At 42.1% G+C, this 13,957-nt stretch overlaps 1 protein-coding gene across 2 annotated transcripts in view; it reads left to right on the top strand.

The window, feature by feature from the left end:
• The first annotated feature begins 3,026 nt into the window (after positions 1–3,026).
• LOC141110487 (sialic acid-binding Ig-like lectin 12) overlaps positions 3,027–13,957 on the top strand; it is a 32,363-nt gene continuing 21,432 nt past the window's right edge. The window contains exons 1-3 of one of the 2 annotated variants that reach the window (XM_073601853.1): positions 3,027–3,696; positions 6,438–6,542; positions 13,528–13,878. In XM_073601853.1, coding sequence (XP_073457954.1) covers positions 6,467–6,542; positions 13,528–13,878 — 427 coding nt within the window. In that variant the 5' untranslated portion in view covers positions 3,027–3,696; positions 6,438–6,466. The remainder of the gene's footprint in view (positions 3,697–6,437; positions 6,543–13,527; positions 13,879–13,957) is intronic. The other variant, XM_073601854.1, reaches the window with a different exon arrangement.

Here is a 13,957-nt window from a genome sequence, read left to right on the forward strand (position 1 = left end):
TATAAAAGTGGATACCTGCTAAAACTAGGCACCTCACCTGTACCTGTACCCCCCCCCCCCAAAAAAAAAAAAAAAAGTGGGAGAGGAAAGGGGGGGATGTTAAAGTGGAGTTTCCCTTTTAGTATGAAGTTCTGGTGAACAGGATGCCCTCACTTAACACGGTATTATCAACTTCAGCCCTGGAAGAATTGGCTGCTCAATGACCGGGCCATTTTTTTGCGATTCGGCACTATGTCGCTTTAACTGACAATTGCGCAGTCGTGCGGCGCTGTACCCAAACAAAATTGATGTCCTTTTTTTCCCACAAGTTGAGCTTTCTTTTGGTGTTATTTGATTATTTCTGAGTTTTTTATTTTTTGCACTATAAACAAAAAAAGAGTGACAGTTTTGAAAAAAACACAATAATTTGTACTTTTTACTATAATAAATATATATATTTTTTAAATACGCTAATTCTTTCCTCAGTTTAGGCTGATGTGTATTCTTCTATTTTTGGTAATAAAAATCGCAAAAAGCGTATATTGATTGGTTTGCGCAAAAGTTATAGCGTCTACAAAATAGGTGATCTGCGATTTTTTATCGAGACTGTGACATTATGGTGGACACATCCGACACTTTTGACACATTTTTGGGTCGATTGACAATTATACAGCGATCAGAGCTATAAAAATGCACGGATTACTGTATAAATGTCACTGGCAGGGAAGGGGTTAACACTAGGGGGCGATCAAGGGGTTAACTGTGTTCCCTCAGTGTGTGTTCTAACTGAGGAGGGAGGGGACTGACTATAGGAGATGAGAGATCGTGGTTCCCAGCTTGTAGGAACGCACGATCTCTCTATCCTCTCCTCACAGAACTGGAATGTGTGTGTTTACACACACGTCCCTGTTCTGCCTCTCGTGCCCGCGATCGCTCATGGCCATCAGTCATCACGTCATCGGCACCCCCGCTGTGCAGCGGGCGCGTGCGCGCCCGCTATCCCACTTAACGGGACCGACGTTTAGCTACGGCGGTTTGCGGGACCATCCTGACCTGCCACCGTATAATGACGGCGGCTGGTCGGCAAGTGGTTTAACCCCCCCCAAACAAATGTAATGTATTGCAGCTTGCCAATCTTTAGATGTGGTGGCTGCATCAGTTTTCTTTATTTTAGGCTTTTTTTTATTTCACCTGGTGATCCAGTGTAAACACACTTCCTGTTTTAAGGTGTCTTCATTATGGATGAAGTAGTAAAGCAGACACCTTTGGAGAGCCGTATTGTCAGTCTGGGGGGAGGGTACTGTCGGATGCACCAGATTTAGATGCAACAGATTTAGACCAGGAAAGCAGAACTCAAGATAACACATTATAAACAGTTACAGCAACAGCTTATTTTCTTTTGGGTTAAAGGTTTTTCATAAGGGAATAAAAGCTAATCATTGTAAGCACCCTGTTAGTGGTAAAGGGTTTGTTGCAACCCTCTAACTGCCACTTTGTCTGGACAGCTTGGTCGGTTAAAGGAAGTTGAAAAATAAGAGACTTACTGGCAGGATCACCAGGTGAATATAAAGGAAAAAGGCCTAAAAAGAAGTACCGTATTTATCGGCGTATGACACGCACTTTTTTCCCCTTAAAATCAGGGGAAAATCGTTGGTGCGTGTTATACGCCGATCCCCGCTAATTGTGATCTATCGGAGCGATCGCCGCGATCGCAGCCAACATTCACATAGCGTGTAGTTTTAAATATGGCCCCGCGGAGTTCGGAGGGACTCGGCGGAGCTGAACGAGCGCCGCCGAGATACACATAGTCGAGTGTTCTCGGCTCTTTCCAGCGCCGCTCACAGTCACGCCCAGTCCCGCCATTGGACCTGTGTTATGTCCATCATAGGGCGGGACTGTGAGCGGCGCCGGAAAGAGCCGAGTACACTCGACTATGTGTATCTTGGCGGCGCTTGTTCAGCTCCGCCGAGTCCCTCTGAACTCCGCGGTGCCATATTTAAATCTACATGCTATGTGTATGTCGGCGGCGATCTTTCAAGCGATCTGTCCAAGCATGTAATGGACACTGGGGGCAAGGCTGCACTGACCACTGGGGCAAAGCTGCACTGACATGGCTGCACTGACACTGAAAAGGCTGCAATGACACTGACAAGGCTGCAGATGGACAGAAAAGGCTGCATTGATGGGCATTTTAATGTAAGTTTTTTTTCCTTAAACTTCCCTCCTTAAAGTTTTTTTCCTTAAAATTCCCTCCTAAACTTGGGGTGCGTGTTATACGCCGGCGCGTGGTATACGCCGATAAATACAGTAAAATAGTACAGCCATCACATCTAAAAATTGGTAAGCGGAAATGTAATACATTTTGTTTTTGGGTTTAATACTGCTTTAATTTTACATATGTCATATGTTACTTAAAGTGGTTGTATACCGCTGAAAAAAAATACAAAAAAAAAAACTGCAAGACAAAGCAATAATGTACTAGTATGCATTGCATATTAGTACATTATGAAATACTTACTTTTGAATGAAGCCGTTCCAGTGGCACCCGCTTATAACTTTTATAAAAAAATAAACACATGTGGGATAATGCACAAGGCTAGTGTGCCCTCTTTTCTTTTTATCTTTCTAGTGACAGTGAGGACACCCCTAGTTCTAGAGGGCAGCAAGCCCAAAACATTATTCCCTGAGAAGTGAAAAAAGATTTAATCTCCAAATACAGAAAGGTTTCTTCACAGCTGTGAAAATGTGGAATAGACTCCCTCCAGAGGTGGTTTTGGCAAGCTCAGTAGATTGTTTTAAAAAAGGCCTGGATTCTTTCCTAAATGTATATAATATAACTAGGTACTAACATTTAATAGGTAAGGTTGATCCAGGGAAAATCCAATTGCCTCTCTGGGATCAGGAAGGAATTTTTTCCCCTGCTGTAGCAAATTGGATCATACTTTCCTGGGGTTTTTTGCCTTTCTCTGGATCAGCTGTGGGTATAGGAGATGGGATTGTGTAAATGGGATTGTATTTTTTATTTTATTTTTATTTTTTTTGGTTGAACTAGATGGACTATGTAACTGGATCATTATTCTATGGGTGCCAGGCTACCATACTTGTGCCCAAGAGTATTTCTTTTGACTCCTGAGCTCAGCCCTGCTCACATCTAGCTAAATTTTTTCAGTCACCCCCAGATATGCACAGGAACCTGCTTAGCTCTGTAAATCACTCAAACCATTTTCTATCAATCCAAGAAGTGGACTAGGGAGTATGGAACACCAGAGGAACCAAATTAGATATTACTTGAGTTTATGTGCATTCTAGTGCAATCACACATGTTTTATGTGTGTAAAGCTGAATACAATGATGTGAACTAGGGAGATTGGGGACCATTGATTTCACTGTGCATGTGTTCAAGATTCATTTAAAAAAAAAAAAAAAAACTAAATGTATCTAATGTAAACAAGCCCTAAGTTAGGACATCTTGACCACATGAAATGAGAAATTAGTCACTAAACTCTTTCTTCCGTTCTAACTTCTGCTTTCTTTTTAATGTAGTATATTGTAACATCCCAAAAAGGATTTTGTTATATTAGACATACGGAAGAAGTAGAGACAGAGAAAAAAGGAGTGAAATGAAATGAAATAATCAATAGAAGAAGAAAAAAAGCAGACGTTGATGAAACCTTTAGCAAGAACTGTGAAAGAGAAGGATACGTTGAACAATAGCAGGTAATGTGACATATAGAACATGATGCTTTGCAAAAGACCAGTATACCAGCTTGTGTTTAGCATTTCCCCTCCATGTCTTTCCAATAAATAGACAAAACCCATCCACTTCTCCTTGTACACGTCTAGCAGTTCTGCTCTATCTGTTCCTTTACTGCCACATAATCAATTTGCTAAAAGTTCTGACCTGCAAAATTTCCTCTAGTCTGGTCTACCATGGTTTATATTTCACTTCTAGCCATTCTTTAAATGTAAGTCTTTTTACCTCTTTTATACAACCTTCAGGTAGCACAATGGCTTAGTGGTTAGAATCTTAGTCAGTACATTATCTGCATAGTGTTTGTATGTTCCCCCTGTGCTTGCATTGGTTTCTTCCCACACTCCAAAAAACATGTTGGTAGGTTAAATAGCTCCTGCCTAAATTGGACCCAGGTGTTTGTACAAATTGGCTATGAACATTATTGTATTCTACATGCTTTTGAAACGGGGAGGGTTGAGGAAAGACCCGGTGACAATTAGAAAATTCAATGGAAAAAGCTCTGAAATGTGTCAGACATGGTACTTAGAGAACTGGCCCATAAAATTGCCGATTGTCAGATATGACTGATCTGATATCCCACATACACCCTTCACATTTTCTCCACTGTAGCCATCTCTGAACACTCTGGTCTTAACAACATACATACACTAATCATGCATCTCTTTATGGCTACTAAGCAAACCATAGCGAGTTTGTGGAAAACTCCAGCGTCTAGAGCATGCTTGATAGACCTCCGGGAGGGGAAGTGACATGGTAGTCTTCCTCCTCTTTCTATCAATTCTATTCCCCCTCCCCCACTTAATCCTTTACTCCTTTCTGTTCCTCCTCTGCCTAACTTTTTTCTTTCTATTTCCCCTCTTCCTTCTCTATCTTTTTCTCCGCTTAAAGTGGAGTTCCACCCAAAAGTGGAACTTCCACTCATCGGATTCCTCCCCCCCTCCGGTGTCACAGTTGGCACCTTTCAGGGGGGAGGGGGGTGCAGATACCTGTATATTACAGGTATTTGTACCACTTCCGGCATAGATAGCCGCAGAATCTGCGGTTATTTACGCCACTTCCTGTTCCCCCCCCCGCTGTCTGCTGGGAAATACACGGGTCCCAGAGACAGCAGGGACCATCCGTATTGCGCTGCGCGACTCGCGCATGCACAGTAGGGAACCGGGAAGTGAAGCCGCAAGCCTTCACTTCCTGATTCCCTTACCGAAGATGGAGGCGGCAGCACCCAAGGACCGAGAGACGGTTCGGCCTCGGATGCGCGGGCGCCCTGGACAGGTCAGTGTCCATGTTTTAAAAGTCAGCAGCTGCAGTATTTGTAGCTGCTGACTTTTAAAAAAAAAAATTTCGGCGGAGCTCTGCTTTAACTCTAGTTTTCCATTATGTTGGATTTTTTCCTTTTGTGCTCCCTCTAGTAGTGTTAGCTGCTCACTTAAATTTGTTGTACAGAATAGGATGGCATGCAAATGACAAAGGATCCTGGAAAGTATAAGCCTTGGATTGGGGTTACCTCTCAGATCATCCCATGATATCAATCTGCAATTTCTCCCTTGGTTGTCCAATATTTTACTTGCCATCATATTCCCTTTCCTCCCATCCCCCCCCCCCCCTCCCCTTTGTTTTGTTTTGGACACCTATGGGATCACTCTGTTTTACTTTATTTAGAATGATTGAACTGACTGCCTTCACTAACAACTGGTTATGTGATAGAGCGTGGTCTTGGATGCTGTTTATTGCCTCTGTCTGGACGAAACTGAGGACTCAGTTCTGGGTTAAGAATGTCTGCTATGTATAAACACTGCTTTATATTTTTCAAAGTGAAAAAAAAGCTGAAAAGTAAAGTTTGGAAGCTTAGAATTTCTGTAAGATTTCTACTGCTGTTTGTGCCCCCATGAGGAGTTCTATTCACACGTTCAAGAAGGCTGTTTTTACTGAGAAACTAATTAAGGGAAACATTTTTTCTAGCAGGATCATAAAAACCCAACAATTCTTGGATGGGTCTTTTTGAAATGTTTAATAGTTTGGAGCATCAAATATGGCCAACTTGTTTCATGGAAATGTCTCTCCCTACTTTAGAGCTTGTGCTTCAGGGCTGGTGCAAGGATTTTTGTCTACAGGCGAAGGTGCATTTTGGTGCCCACACCCCATGCACACACACATGCCCGTATACCAGCAGCCTAACTGCTCATGTGGGGTTTGTATGTGATGTCTGCACTGCCTTGCCTCCTCAGTAGTTTAGTATTATAATTAAGGATGAGCCCGATGTTCGAGTCAAACGTAAGTTCAACTCGAACATCGGGTGATTCGCCCATTCGCCGAATTTAGAACATTATGGGCGTTCTCAGGAAATGCCCCATAATGCACTGCGAGACCGTCAATGCACTGCAAGATCGCACCATGATCTCCCACAAATGAACACAACTTCGAAATGACCTTCGATTACTCCTTTGGAGAACTTTGAGAAGGCCTCAAATCAGAATCCTCAGCAAGTATCTTTGAATGCCCCATGCTTTTACCTTCCAGATAAGTTTGCGCATGTTACTCAACACATCTTAGCTGACCTGGGCTTTGATATAAAATGAACTGTGCTGATCAGATTTATTTAGCGAAGGTGACAACACAAAACCTACGAAGATGTCAGGTACTGCTCTTGTACATTAGCACCTCATTAAAGTCATCACCTGACATTGACAATTGTATTGTGTTCTAGGAACTGTGGACTGTCTAACACTTTCTAATATGAAATTAAAAAGAAGTAGTTATCACCTGAGATATTTCCACATCCTCATTTATGTCATATCCCATTTGTGGAGTGGTGAGTATAACATGTGTGTTAGTGTCTGGCTTTGTATTGCTAAAAAATATTTTAATTTTACATTATGTCACGAGATCCAAGTCTTTGTACAATTATTTTATGCAGCCAGTTAGCAGTGTCCCAATGGTTCTGTATTTATTCACCTACAAAGAGTGAGAACTTAAAGTGACCCTGTTCCTATGTAAAAAACAAATATAATGAAAGCCAGTCCCCACTCTTCACAGTGTTTGCTCTCGCTCTCTGCATTGATGTATTGATGTAGTGGCTGGCAGGAGGAACCACAGTGATCAGCAGGGGCCATGATATTCATGCAGTGATATATAGCCGTGGTGCCTGGAACACTACTATAATGCCGCGTACACACGATCGGACTTTACGGCATATTTGGTCCTGCGTACCGGATTTTGTTGGACAATTCGATCGTGTGTGGGTCCCAGCGGACTTTGTTTTCTCAAAAGTTTGAAGGACTTAGGTTTGAAACATGTTTCAAATCCATACGATGGACTCGAGTCCGGTCGAAAAGTCCGCTCGTCTGTATGCTAGTCCGACGGACAAAAACCGACACTAGGGCAGCTATTGGCTACTGGCTATGAACTTCCTTGTTTTAGTCCGGTCGTACGTCATCACGTACAAATCTGTCGGACTTTGGTTGATTGTGTGTAGGCAAGTCCGTTCATTCGGAAAGTCCGTCGTAAAGTCCGTCGAAAAGTCCGCCGGGCAAAGTATGCCGTAAAGTCCGGTCGTGTGTACACGGCATAAGAGTTTTTTTTTTCACTGGTGCCTCAGGAAATAAGAAAAGCAAAAAAAAAAGCTGCAATACTCAACTCCTCTCTTACACTTTCTCCTCTAGTAATTCCATTTGGCCACTAAATGTTCTCAATTTGGACATCATTAAACCCGTAAGACTGGAGACATACATTTATTGGTGCTGCAGGAACTAGTCATGAAAAAAAAGCTGCAATAGTCATCTTCTCCCTGGTGCTGTCTCTTGTAGTAATTCCTTTTGGCTTTTGGTCACTACATGTCCTCAGTTTGGACATCAGTCAACCCAGGAGATTAAAGACATACAGTGCGTGTAGGGCATCATGGACCAGTTTCCTTAGGGTGTGTCACCTCATCACCTTGCACTCACTGTGTAATGATGAAGAGAGCAGTGCAGACCTCATTACATGGGTAACATGTATCATTGTAGACCACCCAATTTCAGCAGATGATCTGGAAAGGAAGAGGACTCTGCCCTTCAAGTGACCAGCCAGAATATAATCTGGGAAAGGTAAGTATAAAATAAATAAAGCATTAAATACAAGTAGTAGACTGGGACTAGTGACTGTGTAACCTGGAATTGTGCATTAAGGTTAAACTACAGCTAAAAGTTTTATTGTTAATTTTGAATAGAGTGGAGAATCTTTGTTGTTTTTTTTTTTCTGTCCTCACTGGGGTGATTCTCGTGATCATGTTGTTACATGGTTACTAAGGTTTAAACAAGACACTAGTCAATCCAGTTCAACCTGTGTAGGTGTGTGGGTGTTCATGTCGATAATCCATTCCCATATCCATGTACAGTATATTGTGTTCACTAAGGCCTCATGCACACGAGACGCCAGTGCAAACTCTGCTGAACACATGTTTTTAAAAGCTGAAACCGGCGTTTACAAATGGCCGTTTTGCCGCGTTTACATGCCGTGTTTAGCTGCGTTTTACCACGTTTGCATCTAGAAGCGTCTGCAGAGCAGAGAATGACATTTTGCGACCCAAATTTGGGGCTCCGTATCTCGGGGCCACTCAGTGCTAGGAACCCCAATATGTTGTAGTGCTAGATCCACTGTGTTAACACACCAAATTTGGTGTGCAAACACAGTGCAACTAACACTACAACGTATCCTAATTTGGGGGTCCTAGCACTAAGTGGCCCCAAGATACGGGGCCCCAAAGACGGGTCGCAAAATGTCAAGCACTTCTGCAATAGAGAATGACATTTCATTTGGATATGTTGTAGTGCTAGATCCACTGTGTTTGCACACCAAATTTGGGGTTCCTAGCACCAAGTGGCCTTGAGATATGGGGCCCCAAAGTTGGGTCACAAAATGTCATTCGCTGCTGCAGTTTACAATCATATTTCTGTGTTTTCTGGTCCAAAAAATAGGGTTCCTTTAAAAACACCTATAAACGCAAGCGCGGCTAAACGCGGTACCGGCGGCTAAACGCGGGTACCGGCGTTTAGCCGCGTTTGGCGTCTGAAACGTGGAAAACTTTTGCGTCTGAACCCATTTTTTTGCTTCTGTAAAAACGAGGTTAAACGCAACTGCCTAAAAACGCCAAAAAACAAGACTGTGTACATGGACACATAGGATAACATTGAATGAGTTCAGGGGCAGTTGAAAAAAGTGTCCAACTGCCTCGGAACGTGCGTTTAACAGCCTCTCGTGTGCATGAGGCCTAAGATGCACATCCAGGAGTTTTTAAAACTATCAATACTTCCTGATGACATCACCGATTGTGGAAGGGAGCTCCACATCCCTACCACCCTGACAGTGAAAAAAAACCCTACGCAGCTTAACTGCATCGCCTCCAATTTCATTTAATGGCCCTGTGTCTTTTTACACTCCGAGACTGAAAAGTTTTCTTCCTACCCTGGAACATCCATTGAAGTATTTGTATATCGCTATCATATCTCCTCTCAAGTGTCTCTTCTCCAGAGAGAATACGTTTATTGCCTGTAGTCATTCCTCCTAACTGAGGTCCTCCAGTCCCCTTATTCCTTTTGTTGCCCTTCTCTGGACTCTTTCCAGCTCCAGCACATCCTTCCTGAGGACTGGTGACCAAAACTGGACGGAGTGCTCCAGATGCAGCCGAACCAGAGTTTTATAAAGTGCCAGGATTATAGTTGTATCTATGAAGTAAATTCCCTTTTTAATGCGTGCTAATATTCTGCTGGCTTTGCTTGCTGCAGCTTCACATTGCATGCTATTGCTCAGTCTGTCTTCTACTAAGACCCCCCAGAGGTTCTCCCCCTAGCAAGTACTTGCGTTCATATTTTTAGCCCCCAAGTGCATTTCTTTACAGTTTTCAACATTAAAGCTCATTTGTCATGTAGTTGCCCAACCCTATTATTTTATTGAGGTCTTCTTGTAAAGTTTCTATATTCTGCTGTGAAGATATTGTCCTACTTATTTTTGTATCATCAGCAAACACTGAGTTGGATCTATTTATCCCAGCCTCTATATCATTTATGAATAAATTAAACAGAATTGGTCCCGGGACAGAGCCTTGGGGTACCCCACTTACCGCTCTGGACAAGTCTGAGTACTCGCTATTTATCACCACCCTTTGGAGGTGTTCCTTTAATCAGTTTTCAGTTTTTGCCTACGGACCTTATTTAAGTTGTAAATAAGCATTTATGGTGGACTGTATCAAATGCTTTTGCGAATTTCAGATGCACCACATTCACAGGCCTACCTTTATCTAGATGGCAGTTCACTTCCTCATAGATTGTTAACAGAATGACCTTTCGTAAACCACTGCTGATTACTGCTAATGATACTGTTTTCACACAAATGTAAAAATTTCCAAGCTCAAACTTACCAACCAGCCAGCAACCAACCGAATTGACCTGTCTAACAATATGCGTTAAAACAGGGGTTTAGTCTGCACACATTTGCAAATACATGCATAAGCTACAGGCCACGTCAAGGCACCCTGTTTCCTGTAGTCCCTAACTCTAACTTCAGTGAGTCTTTACAATGAGAGCACATGCATTTTAATGGATAGACAGACCACAGGTGGACCTGGAAGGAGCCCACCCCTCCTTAAGGGTACAGGGGCACATTGAACACCCAGCACATAGCACTATGGCAGCAAAGATGTCAGTGCATTGCCTGACCAATATAATCAAAATACAAACAAGTGGCCACTGCCTCCACCCATAACTGTTCTTTGCAGCGAGGAGCATTGGAAGGGCGATGTATGTCAAACAAATACAAAAAGATTTGCAAGCTCAAACTTACCAACCAGCCAGCAACCAACCAAATTGACCTGTCATAATAGTATGCGTTAAGAACAGGGGTTTAGTCTGCACACATTTGCAAATACATGCGTAAGCTACAGTTCCCACGGGCCTACCTTTATTTAGATGGCAGCTCACTTCCTCATAGAATGTTAACAGATTGGTTTGGCAAGAACAACCTTTCATAAACCTATGCTGATTACTGCTAATGATACTGTTTTCATCAGCAAATTCATAGATATAGTCTGTATCATCCCCTCCAATAGTTTACATCGATCTTAGACTGACTAGCCTGTAGTTTCCAGGAATATATCTCTGCCCTTTTTTTGAATATTGGTACCATGTTGGCTTTTTGCCAATCAGCTGGTATAATTCTTGTCAGTATGCTGTCCATAAAAATTAGGAATAGCTCACCACCTCTCAATTAGATAGACTTAACTCACCAATTACTCAGGCTGAAGTACTGAACATCATCAAGGCACTAAAATCGGGCTTAGCTCCTGGACCTGATGGTTTCTCCTCCATGTATTATTAAAAATTTTTCCTCTCAACTGTCCCCCAGACTGGTTTGGCTTTTTAACTTTTTCCTACAAGGCAATGGCTTTCCGAAGGAAATGCTATTGGCGAACATGTCGCTCATCCCTAAGCAGAATAAGGACCACACGCACCCTCAGAATTTTAGGCCCATATTGGTCATTAACAATGACCAGAAAATCTTCAGTAGGATATTGGCAGATAGACTGGCGGGAGTGATTTCCTCGCTGATATCTCCTTATCAAGCAGGATTCATTCCCCACTGCCTGATAACAGACAATATCTGCCTTGCCACTGATATTATTCAAGACGCAAACCTATTTTCTAGGAAGCTGTTGATGATAAGCCTAGACATCCACAAGGCTTTTGATAGTGTGTCTTGGAGCTATGTGTCTCTCCTATTACAGCGCTATGGGTTTCAAGGGGAATTCCTGGAATTCCTACAGGCCTTTCAAGCTCTGGGGTTCACTCCCGCTGAGCTACAGCCTCTTACAAATTCCTTTTCTTTCATATGGGTTAGATCTTCCCTCCCCTATTTGGGTTTAAACCTATCATGTGATTACAATAGGTTTGTTTAATAATAATTCCCCCCCCCCTGATTTCTAATTTGAAACAGTTACTTAAATCCTGGTCCCCCTTCAGAATCTCCTTCTTAGGTAAAATTACAGCAATCATGATGACAATCCTCCCTAAATTATTATACTTGTTTTGCACCCTGCCCATTAGGCTTTCTAAATCATACCTACTCAGAATTCAAGCCCACTTTAACAGGTTCATCTGGAATGATAAGCCCCCTTGATTTTCTAGGCAGTTACTGTATCGCTCTTCGAAAAGGGGTGGTCTGGGAGTCCCTCAGGTATGGCTGTATTATTTGGCTAGTAGATTCTCGCAACGGAATATTAAAAATTCCAGAGTCCTATGGGTCATATTTGAACAAGATTTGATCTCCTCATTCTACCTTCCAGGGCTACTGTGGTCTTCTAATCCCCATGTGCATGAACTAGGCTCCCGGAACCAAGTAGTAGCCCAGGGTTTGAAACTAAGGTACCTCTACAAAGAGAAGCTTTAACTGATTTCAGATGTCCCCCCATGTGCCTCATTTCTAGGTGATCCCAGACTCTCCTCGGCCTTTGAGGACCCGGAGGCTTTCCAGTGTTCGATTGACCAGGGCCTGACCACGTTGGAGGGCTTCCTGCAGAACACAAAGTTTGTCTCTTTACCTCTAATGAAACTAGTACACACTATTTGTGTTGCGGTACATTGGGTAATAGCACTTAACTGGAAGTCTAATACAGTCCCATTTTCGCAAGTTATCTCTCGTGTTGATCAAGTTATGTTGTCAGAAAAAATATTCCATCCCCTGAATGACTCCATCCCCATATATGACGCTAAGTGGAACCCTTGGTTCTTATTTCGTCCCCAAGTATGACTTGAGTTATTGTTTTGCTTTTTTCCTGTTTCTTCTTTTTTCTTATTCCTTTTTTGTTGATGTTTTTACCTTTTATGGTTTCAGTCATATTTGATACAAAATATCACTGATAAGATCATATGGATTTTAATCCTTCCTATTTGACACCGGACACCTGCACTATTCGAAGGATATGTGCTTTATTATGTATGTCAAAGGCTATCTTAATGTGTAGGTCTATGTCTCATATCATTTTGTGCTGTAAACCTTTTTATTGCAATAAAACTTTTAGAAATAAAAAAAAATTAGCAATAGCAGTCTGGCTATGACCTGACAGAGTTATTTGAGGACTCTCAGGTGTAAGTCATCCAGTCCTGGTGATTTATTTGTGATAAGCTTTTCTAGTCTTTTTCGGACACTGGCTTCTGTTAGCCACAAGGGTACATTCTGTGATGTGTTACTAATGATACCGTTTTGATTACTATACCCCTCCTTTTCCTGTGTAAAAACTGAGGACAGGAAGTGCTAAAAAAAATCTGCTGGGGCAGGAGAAGGGTTCAGTTTTGGGCACTAAATGGAGAGTGAAGGAAAATCTTCCCAGTGAGACACAGATGGCAAAAAAAAAAAAAAAAAACGAACAGGGGTATAACTTTCCCTTACTCTCTTCAAAATTTAAACAGTTTTGCCTTTAGTTTTACTTGAAGTAGATGTCACAGTGATTACAGCTGCAGATCATTCCACCTGTCCACTGGACAATGTTTTCCGCAGGGAATTCAGCTGCTACTCTCATGCCTAACACACTCTGGGCCAGGATACTTTCTTTAATCCCCCTATCCCCCCTCCAGCCACCCTTATCTACGCCCCTGCTCCAAAGGGAAAACAAACAGCAATAAAGTTTGTTTTTGGGTTTTTTTTCATATTCTGAAATTGCAATGATGAGGGCAAACTTTGAAAATTGCAGCAAAATGTATGACTATGCAAATGTTGTGCAAAGAAGTCTTGCAAGAAAAAAAAATCATTTTTTTTTTTTTAATCTGCAGTTACTGACAGCGAGTCCCAACCAGGATACAGTATAAATGTTCCTCACCATTCAACAGTCCAACGAGGACTGTGTGTGTTCATTCCATGCAATTTTACTGTGCCTAAGACCTTAAGTATAAATGCTTTGGGAATTTGGTACAATAAGAGTAGAACAATTGTGACTTCTAAAAGTAATACCCGGCATGAGAATAATGGACGATTCTTTCTGGTTGGAGATGTATGGAGAGGGGACTGCTCTCTCTACATAGAAGAACCCTTATATGAAGATGATGGTAGTTATCAGTTCAGCATTGAAGAAGATAACATAAGATTCACATACATAGATGTCCAGCCTTATGTAGAAGTAACAGGTAAGGAAAATATTAATTTGTCTTAGGAGCTATCAAACTACAACCATCAAATACAAAAATAAAACAGTCCCCAATCACT

Source organism: Aquarana catesbeiana, linkage group LG10 (assembly GCF_042186555.1).
Source record: "Aquarana catesbeiana isolate 2022-GZ linkage group LG10, ASM4218655v1, whole genome shotgun sequence".
Lineage (NCBI taxonomy): Eukaryota > Metazoa > Chordata > Amphibia > Anura > Ranidae > Aquarana > Aquarana catesbeiana.